This window comes from Helianthus annuus, chromosome 7, assembly GCF_002127325.2.
Source record: "Helianthus annuus cultivar XRQ/B chromosome 7, HanXRQr2.0-SUNRISE, whole genome shotgun sequence".
Taxonomy (NCBI): Eukaryota; Viridiplantae; Streptophyta; class Magnoliopsida; order Asterales; family Asteraceae; genus Helianthus; species Helianthus annuus.
In genome coordinates this window covers 129882570-129904937 of record NC_035439.2, presented here as the reverse complement: position 1 = coordinate 129904937, position 22368 = coordinate 129882570, and the positions used below count along the sequence as shown (strand labels likewise).

Here is a 22368-nt window from a genome sequence, read left to right as displayed (position 1 = left end):
TAACCCACGATTTATAAATCATTTAGTTGGGTTTTGAAATCCTTAAAGGATTATTGTGTAGGAATGACGTGCGTGATTATAACGAATCACATCTGCCATGAATGTTAACATGCGTACAGAGGTTAACAGGGAATCAGAATCCCTTTCAGTTAGGTCGTACCATCTTGACTAGATCTTAACAGACCCCAAGCTAGGTTTCACCTTAATTTAGGCAGATCAATATAAAAGGAATGGTTTTGATTTATTTTATATATATTAAAACAAAACTCATAACATACATTCCAAAATTTCAAACACAATTACATATTGCCCTAAACGGGTCTTTCAAATAGTACATACCTCCAGAGAGGTTTTAAAATAAGTGGCAAGTCCACGCAGGGACTAATACAAGATAGGTGTCCATGCAAGGACTAAATATAAGTCCACGTAGGGACTGAAATACGATAAGTTGTCCACACAGGGACTTATTTCAAAATAGAAATTACATTCGTACTACTATTAAGGGCTAGTGGTCACGTTTCTTCTTTTTGCCCTTTAGTAGATTCGCCAAGCCCTTGAGAAATCCTCGGTGGCTTTTCTTTTCTTCCTCGAACTCTCTCTCCACACGATCTAGTCGATGGAGTATTTCTTCCTGTTCAGGAGGAGAAAAACGTGGTTGCGGCGCTTGATGTGGAACTGGAGGTCTGGGAGGTATTGGATACCCATGAGCTGAGTAATCTGGTGGTCCCATGTTTCCATGTGCTCCGTCAGGGTAGCGCGCATTATATCTAGCCGACACCACATATGGGTCGCGCTCATAGCCGTAGTTGTATTGTGCTTGTGACGGTTCAAACGGGTTGTAAGCCGTTGGACCTGTGCAAGCTGGTATGGGTTGGTCATACCCAAATGGTGGCGAATTTCGTGCAGTAGGTGCGGAGTTCGCTTCCTGTATAGGGCTTGAAGGTCCTTCTTCATGTAGTGGCGGATAGTGGCTACTACTAGAATGTCGAGGAGTGCTGAAGTGGTTACCCCCTCCTCCTCGTGTAGACATACGAGCATTGGTCCTCCTACGCCTCGGCGGATCAGGTATAACTGGTTGTGCCGGTGGCGGAGGTGGTGGCGTAACTGCCTCAAAGCGTGAATCCTCAGAGGGATCCTGTGGATGTCTCGGTTGTTGTGTCTGATGAGATGGTGTGTTGTACCACTCATGTCGGTCAAACAAGGCCATAAAGCTGTCTGGGCCTTGATACTGCGGACCATGATATGAAGATCCATCAGATACTTCTATCGGATGCGTGGGCGTACCACGAGCTGGTTCAGTTGGATCCTCATCTTCCTCCATGGGATCTTCAGAAAAGTGGTCTTGTGGTCCTAGTGGAACAAAACCTGAAGGTTCCTGTATGTAGTCAGCCGGATTAAACTGAGCTACGTAGTATGGACTAGGGTCGTCGTAGTTTCGGTGCGAAACCGAACGTTGTAGAGGTATGAAGGAAGGTTGTGGGTTGTTGGGATTATTTTCTGAATCTGGCCCAAAGGAGTGCCGGTAGGATGGCGTCGAGCTGTGCGAAGTGGAATGCCTCGCGGGTTCGTAAAGATCTCTTCGTCGTTGTGGCTCTTCGCTCCGTGTCATCGAGGGATGTCTTGTACCAGATGGTCCAGCTTCTTGATCGTGATGTGTCACGATTTCTCCTCGGCCTCTACGTCCCCTTCCTCTTCCTCGGAATATAACAGGTGGCATTTTCCTGCTCCAAAACTTATTAAAAATCAAATCGAAAATAAAGACAAAAAGGAGTAATAATCCGAATTTGTCCTAAGTTATTGTCTAGACTCAAGTATGTGCAATTGTGTCACTGAGATTAAACACAATAGGGTAGTGTTTAATTCACTCAATGTTGGCTCTGATACCAACCTGTCACACCCCGATTTCCACGTGTCTCACCGGTGGGCCCGGTGGGGGATTACCGTGACGATGTTGGCAACAATATAGTCAAACCACACAATTATATAATGCACAGCGGAAGCATAAAATAAATATATAAACTTCATCCTTTGATCGTAATATCAAAATGTATTACAAGGGTCGAATATATCCACAGCGGATCGTAAATAATTATAAAGTATTGTTCCATCAGATACTGCAATCAAGCTTGCGAGGCTTATCCCGACGCTAGGGAGCTAATACCAGCCAATTACGTTTAGGTACCTGCACTTAATCTTTTTGGGGAAAATACGTCAGTTTACACTGGTAAATACGTTCAACTGACACATTTGAAAATGTTTATTAAAATTGATTTGAATGCACAAGGCACAAACTCTTTTATAACTTGGGAAAATTCATAATGATCTTGTGAACGTTTTACATGTTCTTTTATGCGTTCAGTAGCCCGGGTCGTGCCGGGTTAAAGATTTATAGACACACCACGTTTGCGTAAAACCGTAGTATGAAAACCAACGGCTACGTCTTTTAGTTTTAATGTCGACACTTTATACCGGGTGTACGCCTACACCGGGATGTCGATGGTCGTGGCCATTTCGTAAAATGATGCCGAGGATATCCGGGACAACGGTCATTAAACCCCCCAAAGGCTTATAAGCAACAAAACTGTTTAAATGAGCCAATCATATTTAATCAATTAACCACCTAAGCGATGGAAGTATATAATGCTCAATCAAGCGGTATTAATATACCGTAACCCAAGCCCATATAGGGGAAATAAGTCAAAAGTATTTACCTTTGCAAGTATTAATCCTTAATTTAGATCAAGTCATCGATAGCTTTTACTGGGGCTCCTAATCTGGAACGAAGGTTTTAATTAACCTCTTAGAATCCTAACGGTCCTTAAAGTAGCCGTAGCTTAAACCGGTTGATTCCGATATATAGATATGGTTAATTCGCACGAAAAGGCGAAAACCGAGAATGGAGTATGATTTGGACCCAACAAGTTCAGAGACTTGTTTCATATGGGTTTATAGTTCATACTCTGGATTTTGGGGTTCAAATAGTATAATTTGACCCGTATCGGCTATTGCACGAAAACTAGTTTCATGAGCCGTACCGTGTGCGCAAATAGGCGAAACGGTTAACCATAAGAGTCGTACGCTTATTTCCTAAGTCAATATGCCTTAAAAGTATTCTGGTATCAGTAGGATACCTTCCGTAATGCCCGTAACGAGTTTAAGTTAATATTATGCCCCGTAGGGGCTTTTCGGTCATTTTAAAGACTTTAAAAGGGATTTTCGAGTTCTACAGGAAATCTGAGTTTCCCGAACAGTTTATAAAGCTTAAAATACTTTATTTATTATTTAAAATCAGTAGCAACTGGAATCGGGTCAAAAGACCTTGTAGAACTCCCGTTTTGGCCAAAAAGGGCATATTCGCTATTTACCGAACCGTAGCCATAACCGCAGGTTATGAGCAAGGTAAAAATTATTAAAAATCTTTAAAATTCCCAAAATATTATTTTACCACAGTGGGTAAAAGTTTTGGTGACGAAAACTTGGGTTAGATGGGCGTTATGCTAATTGCGCCGTTAATTACAAAACTTTCTTAAAAGTGCGCCTTTTAGCATAACTCTCATTCTAGGCCTCGGATTGACGTGAAACTTTAAGGACATGCTTATAATTTAACAAGCAAGGTTTTGGTCCGTTCATGTGTCCGAAATACTCGTTTTAATTTTAAAAGGCCGTTACGGTCAACTTTTAGGCGAATGACGGAAATACGTAAAAGACTTGGATAACTCATGAACCGACCACAGAGGCGTATACCAACATGTGACCTGGTCCTAACAGAGTCCTATGGTATATTTATACCTCACTAAAACGGGTCAGAACTGAAGTCAAAGCAAAAGTCAAACTTTTGCGACATTCGGCTCCGAACCGGTTCTATACAGTAAATGATCGATTCAAACGAGCGCAAACAAGTTTATATACTTATTACCATGATTTATGATTGTCAAAACAGGTTCCATAACATATATATTACAGATTATGCTTAAATCGCTAAAATAGCTTTCTGTTGACTTTTTAACCGCACGTTTGACTCGATAATTGACATAGTTAGAGTGGTGATCAGAGGGAACCCTTTTTGGGGTTTATTACCCACATAAATACCAACTCAAAACTACTTTTGATTCGTCATAAGACTGAACCATTTGCAAGATATTGCAATGACAACCGTTAGTTACGACGGTTGCGTTTATGAGCTATAACTATGGAAATGTGAAACCAAAATGGTTATGAATGACTTACAGAAGCTAACTCTTGATGAGAGAACAGAAAAGAATGCTAGGGAGCTCTTGAATGATCAGATATAAGTGTTTTTGAGTTGTGTGAATTGTTATGCTTAAGGCATGCTATTTATAGCCAATGCCAAGCCTTATTGATCATTGCAAGCACTACTATCAGACCAGGGGTGATGGTAGGTGTCCCCTAAGTGTTATGGGTTGAGCATAGGGTGCCCATGCCCCATAATTATGTGCATGATCGTTCACAAGCTCCAAAAGTCAAGAAAACACAATTTTTCTGCATCTGGGCACTTTACGCGGCCCGCATGGGAGTTCCATGCCATTTTAACGCGGGTCGCCTAAAGTTCAAAAATCAGACGCGAAATAGAGGAGGCTCGCGGCCCGCCTCAACTTACGTTGAAACCTTACGCGGGTCGCCTAAGGTTATATTTTCTGAATTTTTAAATCTTTTTGTAATTATTACAGAATCTGGCCATTAATAACGAAATCTTTCGTAATGATTCGCCTGACCTTTCGGTTTTGAAGGGGTAACTTTGCGGTTTGGCCCTCGGTTATTTACCGATAGGGGCCTCGTGTTAATTACCCGCATTATTAAGTCCCCGGTTTATTTATTAATTATATTGGAAAGCCTTAACTTTCGCTGTTGACGCTTTTAACCCTTCTTCTACGAATTCGATCGTAACTTTCTCGTTTCATATCGAAACTTCGCGAAATTCATATATATTATTTTAGTGAGGGTATAATACCGTTACAAAGTCTTTGGAACGTTAAAGGGTCACTCAGAGGTATTATTAAACATGTTGACACAGTTAACCCCTGTAGTTTGTAATCTCTCACTTTCTTCCGCGTTTTATTTTTGTACGATCTATAATTTATTCGTTTGAAGGTTTAAGCATTATTTAGGGATACTATACAGTATATTTACCCATGTTGACATTTATAACCCTCGAATTTATATATACTTTCAAGGTTTGTCAAAATTAGTCCTTTATTTATTATAGATGCCACGTGTAATCAAATGACACGTGTTAACACATCATTGGACACAAAATTTCGAGGTGTTACACGGGGGTCGTGACATTGGGTGACCAGATTTAACCAAAAAAAATCTAACTGGGTTTGGGCTAAAGGACATAACGTACAAGATTTTAGAATATTAAGTACAAAGCTTGTCAACTTTTGCGCCAAAGGACCGCGGCTGCAATTTAGTATAAACATAAAGAACAAAACTTGTAATTTACTCTAAATAATTTGATTAAGTACTTTAAGGAGTATAGAGAAAAGGTTTTTCAAAAGCGATTGATGAAGCTAGAGAGATTGCAAGTGAAATGGATATTGATCCGTTATTTATACAAAAACGTATAATTAAAAGCAAAAAAAGAAAAGATGAGAGTTCAAGTAGTGAAGAAGTTGCATTTACAGTTGAATAGAATTTCAGAGTAAATTATTTCTTATATATTGTTGATCAAGCTATAGCTTCTTTAGAGAAACGATTTGACCAATTCAAATGGTATGAGGAGTTATTTGGTTTTTGTTTCTACATAAGTTGAGGAATATTAAAGATGAAGATCTTAAGTCGTCTTGTTATCGTCTTGAAGATGCACTCAAGTTTGAAGGGAGCTCATATATTGATGCTGATGCACTATATATGGAGCTTAAGTTATTTCGTGCATCACTAACCAATAAAAATAGCAAACCCTATAGATGTTTTGGAGTATATGAAAGAAGAGGATTATTTCCCAGAATCATGCATTGCATATAGAATATTGTTAACTAATCCAGTCACTGTGGCATTTGCAGAAAGAAGTTTTTCAAAGTTAAAGTTGTTAAAATCTTACTTACGATCTACAATGTCTCAAGATAGACTTAGTGGATTGGTGATGATAGCTATCGAGGACGAAGTCTTAGATAATATAAATTATGAAGAGTTGATCCAATAATTTGCTATGAAGAATGCAAGGAGGGCTGCACGAATCATTGGTTAGCTATTAACTTATTAATTATTACAATATATAACACATTAGAATACTATGATTTTATCATTATCATAATTGCATTGTTTATCAAATACTACAATTTTTGTCATTTTCGTAATTATATTATTGTTAAAGCATAATGACACATTTTTCGAACTCGAACAGGGTACGTAAATTCTCAGAGACGCCATTGATACCAACAGGAAAAAATGGTTTAAGAAAAACAAAAAATGGGTTGATCGAAAAGAGGTAAAATTTAAACACATCAACCCTTATAACCGTCATACCCCTGGGTATTAAAAAGAAACAATTTTATTGTAACCTGTTTCATGTTCAAGGCTAAAATAATATATTGTATGAAAAACCGACGAGTAGGCCCTGTTTTGAACCGGATACTAAGGTGGTGTTTATTTTTCTAAAAAAGATATGCGCAAGCTCTTTTGTCTGCGCCACAAAGACCACGCGCATACACTGCCATCTGCAAACTGTTTGTTTTTCCGAAGACGTTTCAATAAAAAACGTTTGTGCGAGCTCTTCTTGGTGTAGACTTGGCCCAACTACTTCTAAGATCTTCTAAGGTCTGCGGAGGGTTAAACACCACCACCCACAACCATCCATCATCACTACCACCGTCCACCGTTCACCACCCACCACCACCGTCCACGTCTACCACCAACCACCATCGTCCACCACCACAATCGTCCGTACACCACCGCCAGTTTATTTTAAAAGTCTACATGCGTTAAAAAACAAGTAGTCTTCTTCTTACAGACTGTAGAGGTTTGGTCCACCTCTTCTTCTACAGATGTCAGCAGATTCGGTCCGCAACAAACAACACCTAATAATCAGGTTTTTTTGTAAACCCTGGTTTATTATTATTATTTTTTTCAGGTCAAGTTCTATAGCTGATTTTTTGTTTTTTGGTTTCTTTTTTTTTCTATTTGTTTTTTTTTTCTTTTTTAATCCTTAGCTTACAATCTTACATGTTAAAAAAAATATACTTTGGTTAGAAACTAAAGGAACGAAAAGAAACATAGAGTTGCACAAAACACCTGGTTTTGTACCCCCTACTCGACGTATCTGGCCTGGAACCAGTTTCGGTTCCTATATAGTATGAAGAAGAACCGGTCCGGACCCTTTTAAATCGTTTCCTATCCAACCCGAACTGAAAAAACTCGGTTCCTACATTGCTGCTGGCAGGAACCGATTGTAGCCGTTTGGGATCGTTTTCCAACGGTTAGAATTGGGTTTTTACCCCAAAATCATGTATAAATAGTTGTGGGTTGTATTGGTTGAACACCAAACCCAAAAACGCATAAACGAATTCAATAAACGCAAAGAATACTCTCGGTTTGTTTACGTTTCACACTTACAAACTTTTACACTTTTTTTTCATTTCTTATACACTCTATGTGGAAAGCAAACCATCATCATCCGCTGTGTCAGTTCTTTATGTGCCCCGTTCATTGTTAGAATGTTAGGGTTCTTCTACATGATCGAAGCAAGGATATTTGATGCAATCGGGATTTGGTGGAGATAAGTGACGGTTTTACCAAGGCACGTTGCAAGTTTTGTGGAACTTTCTACTTTGAAAAAAAAAACATATTGTAAATAATTTTTGCAAGGCGTCAAAAGAAATTTTACAAGGCGGACAACCCGAATTGAGTAGTGATAACAATATATTTCGTTACAACTTGGATGCGGTTCGGGATAGATCACAATTGACATCCATGATTCGAGATGCTTCAACCTCGTTATTCTCATGTAGGTCGTAACAAACTTAGACATCATTGTTTAATATTGTGAAGTAAAGCAAAAAAAAATGATTTAACTATGTTTTTTGAAAATTTAAAAACCCATGTAAACTTAACTAGTGATGTTTGGTCGGGTCCACATGGTTTATCAGAATTGTACACTTGTGTCATCGGCCATTGGGTGGATCCCAATTCGTGGCAAATGATGAAACGTACGATTCCGTTTGATAGTTTTCTATCTCCATAAATTGCAAATAATTTAGCTATAGTTATAGGTAATATAATAATAACATATAATTTAAACAATAAATTATTGTCAATATCATTTGCTAGTGCCTTGAACAATATCGTGGCAACTGAAAATATTTAATTAAAACATAAACCGATTTGTGGAGTTAAATTTTTCCATACTCATTGTGTTGCGCATATTATTAATGTAAAAGTGCAATCCAGGCTAGAAAATAAACATGTTAATGAGTTATAAAAGCTTTTGGAATCGTGTTACAAGATGTTTTTAAAAGTGGAAGAAAAGGATATTAAACTTATATGAAACTTTGTGACGATGTCGGTGTCAAATATTTAGGTCCTAACTAGGGAGTACCGACTCGTAATTCAACTTGTCACATGTTTGAAAGTGTTTTGACTAAGTTGGCCCTTTAAAATGTTTTCATGATAGTCTTTGTGAAGTATATAAAATGGAACCGTTTCCGCCATCAGCTTATAATAATATTGAAAATCTCATCATTTTCTTGACATTTTCAAAACGGCACGGGTTTACTATCCCACAGGTTGTTTAGTTCTTTCGGAATTGTTTTTAATAACGGTAAACTTTACCAAATTTGAAAATAAAAATGCAATGTTTAAATTGATGATAAAACCAATGAAAGAAAAATTGAAAAACATTTCTTGGAACTATCACCCGTTTTTACTTGTGTCGTCACTTTAAAGCATTTTTTAAACGTTGCGGGGGTTGAAGCACTTATTGACCAAATATTTGACAATTTGAATATGCAAGAGAGGGGCCCAATTTTAAAAGTGAAAACTAAAGAAAAATTCAACAAAAGTTTCAATAAAATCTTTGATTGGTATTTAAATAAATATGGGCCGACAACACACATAAACGTGTCTCAAGAATCGAACTCAAGTGCTATCTGAGCTCATTACGGGACCCAATTATGGCTATGTTGAATGTTATTCAGGATGAGATAAATAAACGTCAAAGGGGTGACACCCTAACAAGTGAACTCGGTAGGTATAGTCATTCGAATTACGTAGGGATTATGTCTGCATAATGTTATCCCAACTTTTATATTTTGGCTTGGTGAAAAGGAAAAGGAATATCCGAATATATACACCATAGCCCGTGATTTAATAATTGTCCAAGCTTCTACGATAGCTTCGGAATATGCTTTTTCTCTTAGTGGCATGGTATTATCGATACGAAGAACAAGACTCTCCCCCGAGTCAATAAAGATGTGCATTTGTCTAATAGATCATTTGGATGTGGTGGATTATATATAAGATAAGACAAACCTCGAAGATGAACTACTACTTGAAGCAAGAGTACACAATGAAAAAGTGGAGGATGGGCTATCTTCGGGCGTATCCGACGAAGAACTCGTCGACGATTCAACGACTCGTAGAAAATAAAGTTGTAGTAAAAGAAAGGTGAAGTATTAACAATTAATAAAAATGATTTTTTTTTAGTTTTTTTGTTGTTGTGTTTGTTTTATTTATATAAAAATATATTAAACTTAAAACGTTAAAAAGACAAGTTTTTAAAGAAGAACCGGTTGTACCCGATTTTTGGGTAGGAACCAGTCCTAACACTACCTTAATCAGGTATATTGGGTATTCATTTAAACTTCTCGAACCGGGTCCGGTTTCTACACTGTTCCATGGAATACCCGAGTCCAGTTATATCCGATTGAGCCTTATCCGGTTTCTACCCAGTTTCAAGTATGGCCCAATAGTCACTATGTGCGCCCCTAAAGAAAGATAATGAAATGGGCTAAACAAATGGATACATGTACTTGTGAGTTATGATGGTAACATGAGCCTTCTTTCAGCCTATTTCTACTTTTCTATGATATAACTGAGGCCCACGGATTGAGTCTCATCTAACAGGCTAACACGTAACCGATTGATTTTGATTTAACCATTTTTTTTAATAGGAGAACTTCATTATCAACCGCAAACACCTCCTACTCTCCAATGCGGAGAGGAGAAGGCCGCAAAAAACATTACAAAAACATTACATTGGACCAACCTTTCCAATCCTATAAAAAAGCATCACATTAACCATTTGTTAACCGCATAGTTTGCTTACTGAAGACAGCCATGCTAATAATTGTAATAAAAGAATATTCTTGATACGTGTGATTTAATGGTTAATCTTCGTGTCATAATTTTTTAGTGGCTGTCATAATTTTAATTGATTAAGATAATATCAGTATTTATTTGATAGGAACTTATTTGGATAATGATCATATTTGTGGTAATATATTTTTTTTTATAAAAACTAGTATTAAGCACCCCGCATTGCGGCGGAGGCGAACACTAATGCCACACTACTGCCAACGACCACTAACACTGAAGTTGCGGCGGTTTAATGTGAAGAAATTAAACCGAAATGTAAAACATAAAATATAATAAGTAAGTTGATCTATGACTCGCGTGTTATGATAAATCCACGTCTATTTTTTCCTGTTTAACTGATTCATCGTAATCTATATATAATACATATCATTACCACTATACAATATCTCTATATCATTACCACTATACAAACCATAATAAATACATTACAACAACCATTGTATCAATATGTTGCAAATTATACAACTATACAAACCATAATTCATGCGTTACAATAACGCAAAACAAAATAAAATATGAGATAAGGAAATGTAGCTATGACCTATGGGTACAACCAATTATGCATAACATACAACAAAATATGAGATAAGTAAATGTGGCTATGGGTACAACCAATTATGCATAACATACCATCCTCAATGCACATATATATTGCAAGTTTATAGTATATAATATAATTTATAGTATATAATAAATGGTTTTATAATTAATAATAAGGAGCTTAAATGCAAAAATTAACACCTATTGGCTAGAAGTGAGAAGTATTTTTTTTTTTTTTTTGAAAAACTCCCAATACTTTAAGTACAAGTCCACAAAGCTTCAAGATGTTAGTAATTTATAATATGAAAATTCTAATGTTTCATGTTATTACATGTAACAAATGTTGTTTTGGTAACCGTCGTTTGTGACATTTGCCGGACTAACCCTATTTCTTTGCAAATTAAAAACTCACCACCTGATGCCCTATAAAAATCAAGAACATTGCCTCATTGACCCAAAAGTCAAAACCCCTACTTAGCATTAAATCATCTTTAATAATAATAAAATACCAAAAACGTTACAAATAGCACCAGAATTTGTACTAGCACTTCTATTTTACGAGTAAAACGTATATATTAATTTAAAAATGTTGTAGATAAAGTTTCCATCATATGATTGTTAACAAAAAAAAAAAAAAACCCCTTTTGTAAATAACATAATATAAATTATAGATGTTTCCAATCATAAGTAAACTTTGAGATAAATCATCATAGGCTTCAAACTTAACAAGATGAAACATAAACAAAAAACAAAAACACACGAAACAAAAACCATATCAAATGTTCAAAACCACCTAATCCCCATATGTAGCTACCTGATCCATCATGGTAGTCACACTATCCTTTGACTCCCTTAGCAACTTAACACTCCGGTTCAGCTTCTCCCGCTTTCCGGCCACCACCGGAGACTCCTCCAGCATCCGCTCAATCCCGCCACCATGAGGAACCATCATCTCGTTAACAATCTCACTCTCCATATCCTTGTTAACTAGATTTTGTATACTAAAAAGCATATGCAAAGCCATGCAGTCCACCATCCTTCTCAAGACAATCTTCCAATAAGCTGCCATCCTCATCTTCATATCAAACGCTTGTTTTACAACATCATGATCATAGCTTCTCAGATGCGCGATATCCACATTAAACCACTCGAACCCAATCACAACCGGTTTAGAATGATCAGTTACAGCCTCCATGAAAGCTGGTTGATGTTGCATGAGCTTGTTCCATATCACATTATATTCCGGATTACAAGTGTAATCAGTTATAGTTTCCATTTCCACCATTTCCATCACTCGTGTGAGCGAAACATCTTTCATTTTCGCAATCAAATTGTGACCAGCTCGTCTCATTGAAGCTTGAAGTGGAGGAAAATTATCCGAATGACGCATCAACACACTAAGCACAACCTCTTCTATGTACCGCCACAAGTTTCCAACAAACTCAACTGGCATACCGGATATCCCATTCACCTTCTTGTTAAGAACCGTTAGAAAAGCGGTTCGAGGCAAGAAGTTGGGTAACGCGATCGCTTTTGCTTCCTCCAAAACCCTAATTTCTTCAACAAGAAAGAGCCCCTTTTGTTCGCCTTCAGCGGTCAGCTGCAGCTTGACAGAATAATCATTCAACATTTCTGATAGCCGAGCGGTGCAGTGCATGGATTTAACATCTGGGTACTCTTCAAACTCGCCTCGGATAAAAATCTTCCTCAATGACTCTTTAACCAAACCGTTGATTCTCATGAAAACTGTCATTGCTTCGGCAACAGATGTCATCTTTCGCGGTAACTTGTTAAGTTCACCAACATAACCGGTGAGCTTATCATTGATCTTCTTCACAATGTCAGGAAGACACTTGGATATGATCATTGATTGAATCTCAACCAACTTATCAGCCAAAACCGGTATCCCAACCATTGATTTATCAACCAACCGAAGAAGCGGGTGCGATTGAAACAACTTGGCTTCTTTAACTCTAGCTTCCTCATAGCTTTCTTTACCAACTCTATTCCTCACACAAATGTAACCAAGACCAATGTGCACATCATCAGCAGTCACCTTCTCTAGCAAACCTTCAGGGTTTTTATCCGCTTTTGTTACAACCGCTAGCGTTCTTTGCCCGGTTACATCAACACGTTGTGACATCCGAATGGACTCACATGTCGAAAAATCAACTGAAGCAGAAAGAACATTTAAAATGATGCTTTCTTCGGGTGTTATGTACTCGTTGATAATCGCAGCTATCTGCTCATATATGTCCTCTGGTTGACCGTGTACCGGAACTCTAGTGATTCCGGGGAGATCAACCATTGTGAGGTCCGGAACACCTTTCTTTTTCACAACCAAAGTTAGGGGAGTGTGAGATATCCCCTTACCCATTCCTGCAATTAGACCAGGTAATCGTATTAGATTGTAAATCAAAGTCGGTCCTTAGAATTCATGTGCCATGTATGAGGAAAATAATATACCTGCAATCTCATCAGTAGCAGAAATAATATCCTCTTCAATCCGACTTTCATCGGTAACAACCGTCTTATCATGGTACTCCAGGTGAAGTTGTGGGTGTGGGTCTTGGTGGTGCTGAAGCCGCATGATGAGTGGGACGCGGGTGCAAATGCCTTGAGCCCGCGGGAGGCTGATTTGGGCCAGTGATTCGAGGACGCTTGATTTACCAGAAGACTGGTCGCCTACGACGACAATTGTGGGGAGTTGGATGCCTTCTTGCATGACTTTGAGCTGGCGGAGCTTGTCAATGCAGTTGAGTAAGGGGCGGATGCGGTCGTTGTATGTGGATATTAGTGGTGCATTGTGGTGGTCTGGGGCAGCGGCATCAGATTCGCCGACTAGTGATGAGTAGTCGTCGCTGTCGGATGAGCTGTGGCGGCTGTGGGTGGCTCTTTTTGATGCACTGCCCTTGGTGTCTACTAGAGCCATGTTAGAGATTGAGGGTTGGTTTTGTTTAAGAATGTGAATGTGGATTGCATATTTATAGGTTGAAAGTAGCCGTTGCAAGTGAATGAGGCTAACATCAAGAGTCGCTTCATAATGTCATATCAATGGTATTGAATTATTAGTTAATGTTTACAAGGGCAGTTTTCAGTTATATAGTATGAGAATAGGATCCGGAGAGTTACTCAGGGTATTTGAAAGATCACATACCATTTTTTTGTATGTTTAGCCTTTGTATTATATCATGTTTGGTATATGAGGTATCCGGCCAGTAGTCGAACTGGCGGATTTGGGCAAATTTACAGTTCAAGCTTTTTTATTCCATTAGGTAATTTAATATTTTAATATCTAAATAAAATAATAAATACAGTTCGGCTCGTTACGCCTAACGCCCACTGTGGTTGAACCTTTTGCTTAATATAAAGTATTAATTTTTGCTTCAAACGAAATTCGAACCCAAACCCATAACCTCCACTTTGAATGATCATGAGAGTGCCAAAGCACGGATTTTCATTGTCATTTAAATAAGTACTTATCTCACAGGACAAGTAGAGGTGGACAAAACAACGGGTTTTTTTAACCGGAACCGAAACCGATTAATAACCGTTAGTGGTTAATTATAATCGCCGGTTAGTAATCAGTTATAGGGATTTAGCATTGAAGGTTCTTAAAACCGGTTAACCAAAGAATTAAAAAAGAAAAAAAAAACAGAAGAACCCGGTTAGTTAACCGAAAATAATGGTTAATTAACCAAAAATAACCTGTTATTAACTGAATCAGTTAAAGTAACAATCGTATAAAACAACAACCGGTTAAAGCAAAAAAAACATAATTGAAATTAACCGTCTAAATCGATTAACCAGATCGGTTATGAAAATTAACCAGGTTGTGCATACCGTGCTCACAAATTTAAAGTTTCAACTAAACCCAACCCAAATATTTGAAGTTTAAACTAGGCCCACAATTTTAACAAACGGATGTCCAATAAACAAAAACTGCAAATGTCAAAAAATATATACTATGTTATAAGCCAGACATTTTAGGCCTAACCCATTACTTATGGGCTTTAGGGTTTATGGTTATGTTTATCTCTATATATTGTAATGTTGAATATTGTGAAGTATTGAATTAAGTTTATCTCTATTTCTCTTTAGTTTTTATCACGTTATCAGCACGAAGTGCTGTAAGACCCTTATATATCGTTTGAGAATTTATTTGATATTTATAATAGTCAAAGTGCTGTATTTACAAAACGACATTCATATAAGTTTTCAAACCCTTCAAAATACGTTCACTAACGTTTCAAAACATATTATTAGAACACAACCTACTTGACTTTCAAACCATACAACCCATATGTACAAAAGTATGATAAGATAACTCTAAAGCTGTTATAACAAAAGTCTTGATTTGGTTGCGGAAGCTTTGATTTAAGTGTGTATTCGGTTCATTCCTACGCTTGAAAGCCATCCGTTTATTTCATACGGTTACCTACAATCAAAAACACCCAAAATGGTTAGTTTATGATAGTTAAGACTTGATTTACTAGGTTCATGAGGTCAAAATGCATAACAGCAAAAATTTTCAGCGATTTAGCCCCATCGCGTGACGCGACGGGAGGTGCTATTTGATGTCGCGCGACGCGACAATGGTTGCGGGCCGCGACGGCCAAACACGTTTAGCGTCGCGTGACGCGAGCAATCGTTTTCAGCAGCAAGTTTGTTTAAAAATCCTCCACATTCCCAGCTCAACTAACCTTTGCTAAAACGGACATAACTTGTCCGTTATTGATCCGAATTAGGTCCCGTTTCTTCCTACGTGACCGTAATTCGATATTCTATAATATGGAATCAGAATCCAACATCTGAATGAACAAATTTCTTAAATTTAAGCGATCGTCTTATAACAATTTCAAGTTATTTTGACCCGTTATGTTTTTAAACATCAATTTAGTCAAAATAACTATCCATTTTATACTAGTATCACAACCTCAAATGTTTACTAATACTAGGGCTTTAACCATGAGGTTTATGCGCCCGTTATATTTATATATGCGTCGTTTATTCGACCCGTTTAACTATAACTAATTAAACGAAATTAACCCAATCCTATATTTGGAGTTCATGCTTCTTTTAGTCATACTCATAACTGAGTTTATGACTTATATTCAACGTTACCATTCTCGGCTAACAACTATAATGTTTATTAATTAAAATCCGGCGTTATTTCGACAACTTTAAACGTGCAACCGTTCTGGTTTGCGTCAAGACATCATTTGTCCCGTTTATCTTATGTTAGCGAAATCCTTCGCTTCATTTCACCAAAGATTCATTACCTTGGTCGTTTTGACCCATTTGGTTTCATTAGGGACATCCATCGCTTTATATTACCAAACTCTCTTTGATTGAGTCAATTTGACCCATTCGCCTATTATAGTGAAATCCACACTTTATATATTTCTTCTAACTTGTAGTTAGAATTTAAGCAACCCGTTTAGTTTCGTCGACGAACTCTATCGCTTTCACAAAACCAAACACGTATGATTCGGATCACTTTGACTCGTTTAACTCTTAAAGTGGAATCCACCACTTCCATGTTTTTATTTAACACTATACATTAGTTATTTCAACCGGTTAATACAAACGGAAATCCTCCGTTTTAGTAATAACCAAACTTCATAACGATAATTCTATCATTTAATATAATAGAACATAACAAAATAACAAAATTTACGAAGCGTTTAGCCACGTACCTTTAAAGCTTTCCTTTCAACCGACTATCCGTTTCGCCTTGACTACTTGACGAACCACCCAATTTGCCTATAGAATTCCATTCAAACATATTGTTTAGAATTCATAATTCTATATTCAACATCATGTTCATGGTTAATCATTTAACCTTGCTAAATCATTATTTTCATACTCATATGTCTAGTATGAAATAGACAACACTTAAACTTACATTATAAAATCAGATAACACCAATTATCACTATAATTCAAGTGTTCGTCACAAAACCCATATAATAACACATATATGATAATTCTTTAATTCACTAGATTATGACATGAAATCATTAAATTCTCATCTAGGGTTTGTTCCTAGACTTGTAATCATCATAATTTAACCATAACATCAATGAATTCTTCATAAATTTCAGTTTTGAAACTTCAAGAATCATTAAAACATCTTTGAATCTAAAGATTTAACATACCTTGTGTTCTACTAAGCATAAGGGTGAACGGGGCGTCTTCGGTGAGTGGTTGCGGTGATAGGTTTCCCCGATCGGGAACACCGCCGCCATCAAAGCGGGGTCCCGATTCGGGGTGTATATTGGGCGTGGGTTCACCGATGGAGGAGAGGGGAAAGGTGTGGGGCCAGGCCAGTTTCAACCAATCAAAGATTTTCTTTGTTTTTTTTTTTTGAATAAAAAAATAAGGGGAGTTAAGAGGGGAGTGGCGCCATCAAATGGGGGTGTTAGGGGAGTTTAAGAGGGGAGTTGACGTGGCACACGGGGATTGGTTTGGCGTAAGAGAGGGGACTCACCTATTAGGTGAGCACCCCCTTCACCCTAAGGATCACAATTCAGCCTTGAATCACCTTCAATTTGGTTTTGGTTCTTTGATTTTTCAGTGGATTTAGATGAGTTAGGGTTTTGAAGAACCTTGGGGTCGCTCCTGGGTTTTGATCGAACATGATACACACATCAATTGTGTGTCCTAAGGTTTATCTAGTATTTTTAGAAAATCAACTTTCAATTATGACACAATTTGCCCCTCAAGTTTCTAAACTTTTATAAAAGGGTTAAAATATTTTGATTTCCCCTCTTTTCTAATTAGATTTTAACTAGGTTAGTTATCCCTAGTTTTGATTCTCACTATTTTATTATATATATCATAACTTATATATGTATATCAACATATATAGTTTAATAATTTAGGGGTGTTGCAAGTGCTCATACAAAAACTCTTGCATCTATTGTTTCACCATCTTCGAATTTAATCATGATCCATGTGTCAAAGCCGTGATTGCCTTGCTAAGACCGGTATTCTAACAATTCCAAATGCAAGTCGTTGCAACCCAACAACTATCGGTGATTCCAAACGCAAGACGGTGCGGTTTATCGGAGCACCCACAATCCCGCACAGGTCTGATTTCAACTTTTGTTTCGTCTTTCGTCCATCCAGGTAACATCGCACACCTTTGATTTTACATAAGTATTATTAGTTGAATACATAGATCAGAACAATCGTTGTGGCGGCTGTGCGTAAAAAAAGAAGGGAGGTAAACTTCTTTTGCAAGCTTTATTTTCTTTTACGTCCACATTCTGATTAATCTCAAAATCAAGAACCCTAGATGTGCTAATGTTTGGTGAATTCTAGATAAAATCGGCTTATATCCATGCATCATCTTTCGATTTGTGTAGTTGCATGTCATTATTTTGTAGATGTGATACAGAATTATAGTTATATATATGTGCATTTTGGCTATTATAGAAGTATGTTAGGTTTATATGAATGACATTGACCTGTACACATGATCAACGCCCTAACTGTTAACTATTTAAAATAGATTGTTTTGCTACACATAATCCTTTTTTTAAGTAAACATATTATAGTTAATTTATGATTCGCATAATACAGATTCAAAATACAATAGGTTTTTCTATCTAGATTTTTAGAACACACAATAGGGTTTTCCGATCTACACTCACAGACATCAATGAATTTCATAGGAGTTTTATTGTATGGACTTTAGAACAACATAGGATTTCCCTATCAAAGAACAATTTTTTTCTTTCCCTGACAATCAAGCGGTCACTGCCGCCGTAAACAACGGAAAAAAAAAACATACTTCCAACATCCTGCGGTCACTTCCGCCAAGATATCCTTACTCCAGCGACACCGCCAACCGGCGGGGCGGCGACCTTCAAACGATGTAGCGACGGCCGTGATTTGTTCAAGAATTCATCAAACAATTTCTTCAAGGTTCTGTTTCTTGAACGAATTTATTTCATCAGTTTTACAAAATGTACATATGGATAATGAAAACCCACAGACCCAATTCACAAGATTGGGTAACAAGCAAAACCCATAAGTTTGATAGATGAATTTTGATCAGAAACTTGTGTTTGAGATGCAAGCGTTTGTCGATTTTCTCTCTCTAGAAATAGTTGTTTTTATGTCTAGAAATATTTGAAAAGATGAAGAATGAGAGTTGAGAGATGAGGATGAAAGACAACCCTGTGATTAATTATTTCTCCCCATCTGGGTTTCTGCCGGAGTTCATATCTACTAGTAATTAGACCCGCGCGCGTTGCGGCGCGGGTACATTGCAAATATCGAACGATTTTGTCCAAGCCTTGTGTGATGTGTACACCATATGAATACGCGCGTTTTAACATATTCGAGCTAGTACAATCACCATTATCTATATACAGAGAATGGGATAGATTCATTAAGTGTACAACCCCTTTTTCAAGAAGTAAACGTAGTTAACAAAGAAGTTGCCTAATAAACTAACACAATAGTGAATAGACAACTAAACAGAACAACAAAGAAAATACAAAACACATTTCGGACTAACCTAAGTGGATGATAGCAGCTAAAAACCTGAAACGTCAATGTAAAAACCATTAGTATAGAGCGTTCAGCAGATGTTTATACCCAGAATCGTAAGACAAGTATAAAATGACGAAATGAAAGACAAAGACTCAACCGCTGTATTAGTGATCACATTATGAGTTTTACCTAACCATTGGCTTTGACATGGTAGGACCCGAAGTTGTATCCCATGTTGGATTTCAGTTAAGAGTTATGTTATACATTGGATGATCGATGCGGTAATAGCAAGTTATGTTATACACTGGATGATCGATGCGGTAATAGCAACAGTGTTAAGCAGATCAAAACACCATAACCAAGTTATTAAATTAATACTACAATGACAAAGTTTTTTAATCAGTTTACACCATCAAGCAAAATATGTATTTCACCATGTTCTTGATACACATGTAACATATCACTCAAGAGGAGGGGAGGGGCGGACTTACTTGAGAGCCTGGGTGGGCGGGCAAATAAACGAAAACTGGCTTAAACGGGTCAACCCGTAAACCCGTCGGATTGAAACAAACAGGACCCGTTTGAACTAAAAGTGTTTACGGATCCGACTGGAAACTCAAACCGGTAAAAACTAAACCCAAACTCACAAATTCCATACATAATAACATCTTCTATCAGATCAGATTAGTGATGCAATTCTGACCGCAAAATATGTAATCATTTCAATTAACAATTGTTCATACAAAACCAAATGATTACCTTCGTGTCTCCATCAATAGAATTAGCTCTCGACAATCTTGCATAAATATCTTTTTTACACAAATTTGATCCAAATTTATCATCATCATATCATCAAACACCCTGGATATATTTATATCCATATAATTTTCGATATCAAGTCCAACTTTGTTAGGTTCTTACTGTTTTGCAATCACAAAAAGTGATTTCTTCCAAAAAGTATCTCTCTTTTGTATCGTTTCAATAATTTTTCAGATTATGTTTTTTATGTGATAAAACATTTTAACAGAAAAGAACTACAAAATTTGAACAGCAAACATAAAACACGCACATCAGCAGAAAGCCCTAATTCATAAAATCACACCACAAAATAAACAAAATATACTCACAGATTCATTAATTGGACCAAATATCTCATCAACTTTACCGATCTGAGTCTTATTCTGAAGATAAATCAGAGCATTAGTGAGCTTCGTAACTACATCTCCCTCACACGCATGAACAAAAGATGAAACCTCTGCATAATTAACAATCAAGTTGTGTTTGAATGTGTAAGTTAGGGTTTTGGCACGCATGAACAAATGATGAATACGAACCTACAACTCGCTCCGGTGGACCTTCATTGAACCGGTCGCCGCCAAAGCGGCCACCTCCGCCGCGTCCGCCACGCTCCGCCATCCCTCCCGACCCTGAAATAGCCGCCTCCGCGACCTCTGCTACCAAATCCGCCGGCTGTATTGCGGTGGTGAAAGCACATCAATGGTAAGGGTGAAAGTATAAAATAGCAAGTAAAAAAGACGGCTGTATTGAATCAAAGAATAAGGGAGTGTTGTCGGTGGCAAAGGCGACCGACTTTGTACTTTAAGATATATGATAATTACTACATAAATGGGATAATGGAAATAGGATTACCTTTTTCTTTTCTTTCAATGATATTTATCTCTTAGGTGCATGACATCCGTCCTCCACAAAGTAATTAATATCTTCTAAATTTATTGTAGTACATATATGTTATTATAATACCATAATTTTTTTTTACAATACAAAATCATACAAGAGTTTCTAAATTCCTACTCTATTATTAAAACGACGTAAACCTTCAGTTCTATTTACAGAGAACCTAAAGTTCTCCTATAATATATATTTTATATTGCGGCTCAATTTTAAATCCTTAATTCTTTCATTTGTAGATAAAATGTCGAATTTATCAAAGCTTGAATTCACCCCACTTGACATCTCAGGTAACAACTACCTCCCATGGACTCTTGATGCTAAAATCCATTTGATGGCAAATAATTTGGGGGAGACAATTAATGTTAATAATCAGACCTCACCTCAAAATAAAGCGAAAGTTATGATATTCCTCCGCCATCATCTTCACGAAGATCTAAAGCGGGAATATCTAATTGTTGAGGACCCCCTTAAATTATGGACAAATATCAAAGAATGTTTTGACCACCAGAAGTTGGTCTTACTCCCCAAAGCCCCTAATGAATGGCTTCATTTACGACTACAGGATTTTAAGACCGTTAGTGAGTATAATTCTGCCCTGTTCCGCATTACCTCTGAACTTAAACTATGTGGTGAGAAAATTACCGATGAAGACATGCTTGAAAAAACTTTCTCAACGTTCCATGCCTCAAATATGCTCTTGTCGCAACAATACAGGGAACGTCAATTTACTAAGTATTCTGAATTGATATCATGTCTTCTAGTCGTGGAGCAAAACAACAAGCTCCTACTACAAAACCATCAATCGCGACCCGCCGGTGCAAGCCCATTCCCTAAAGCGAATGTGGCCAATTATCAAAGCGGACGGGGTAGAGGTAGAGGCCGCGACCCCAGCAGAGGTCGTGTTCGTGGTCGAGGACAGGGATATACATGGCGTCGGGAGTCCCAGAACACTAAAAATAGCGGTGGTGAATCGAGTCGACATAATACGGGGCGACCTTCAAAAGGGAAAAATAGCGGGAACCAAAGCAACATTTGTTATAAATGTGGGATGTCAAATCATTGGTCCCGCACATGTCGCACCCCTAAACACCTCATTGAGGCATCTCAACGCATAATAAAAAAAGGAAAGAATGCTAAAACTAATCTGATTGAGAATAATGTACATTTTCTCTGAGTTGTCTCCGGCAGAGACACCGATTAGTACTATATCTGGCGTCAGTAACCTTATCGAAGGCTCCAGCAGAGCACACATAACATTATCTTCGGGTACCAAATTAACTATTGATAATTCATTATA

At 37.4% G+C, this 22368-nt stretch overlaps 2 protein-coding genes and 1 long non-coding RNA gene across 3 annotated transcripts; all 3 read right to left on the bottom strand.

Moving 5' to 3' along the window:
• Nucleotides 1–11633: 11633 nt before the first annotated feature.
• LOC118480271 (dynamin-related protein 4C-like) lies at nucleotides 11634–13804 on the bottom strand. The gene is made up of 2 exons (XM_035975032.1): nucleotides 13339–13804; nucleotides 11634–13251 (listed from the first exon to the last, which is right to left on the bottom strand). The coding sequence occupies exons 1-2, from the start codon at nucleotides 13802–13804 to the stop codon at nucleotides 11666–11668; spliced, it is 2052 nt and encodes a 683-aa protein (XP_035830925.1). The 3' UTR covers nucleotides 11634–11665.
• A 1251-nt stretch (nucleotides 13805–15055) lies between these two features.
• LOC118480432 lies at nucleotides 15056–17237 on the bottom strand. The gene is made up of 3 exons (XR_004862690.1): nucleotides 17033–17237; nucleotides 16572–16638; nucleotides 15056–15310 (listed from the first exon to the last, which is right to left on the bottom strand). It is a non-coding gene; the product is annotated as an uncharacterized LOC118480432 (long non-coding RNA).
• Nucleotides 17238–19230: 1993 nt separating this feature from the next.
• Nucleotides 19231–20990, bottom strand: LOC118480431 (putative H/ACA ribonucleoprotein complex subunit 1-like protein 1). The gene is made up of 3 exons (XM_035975276.1): nucleotides 20714–20990; nucleotides 20507–20634; nucleotides 19231–19430 (listed from the first exon to the last, which is right to left on the bottom strand). The coding sequence occupies exons 1-3, from the start codon at nucleotides 20793–20795 to the stop codon at nucleotides 19329–19331; spliced, it is 312 nt and encodes a 103-aa protein (XP_035831169.1). The 5' UTR covers nucleotides 20796–20990; the 3' UTR covers nucleotides 19231–19328.
• Nucleotides 20991–22368: the final 1378 nt, after the last annotated feature.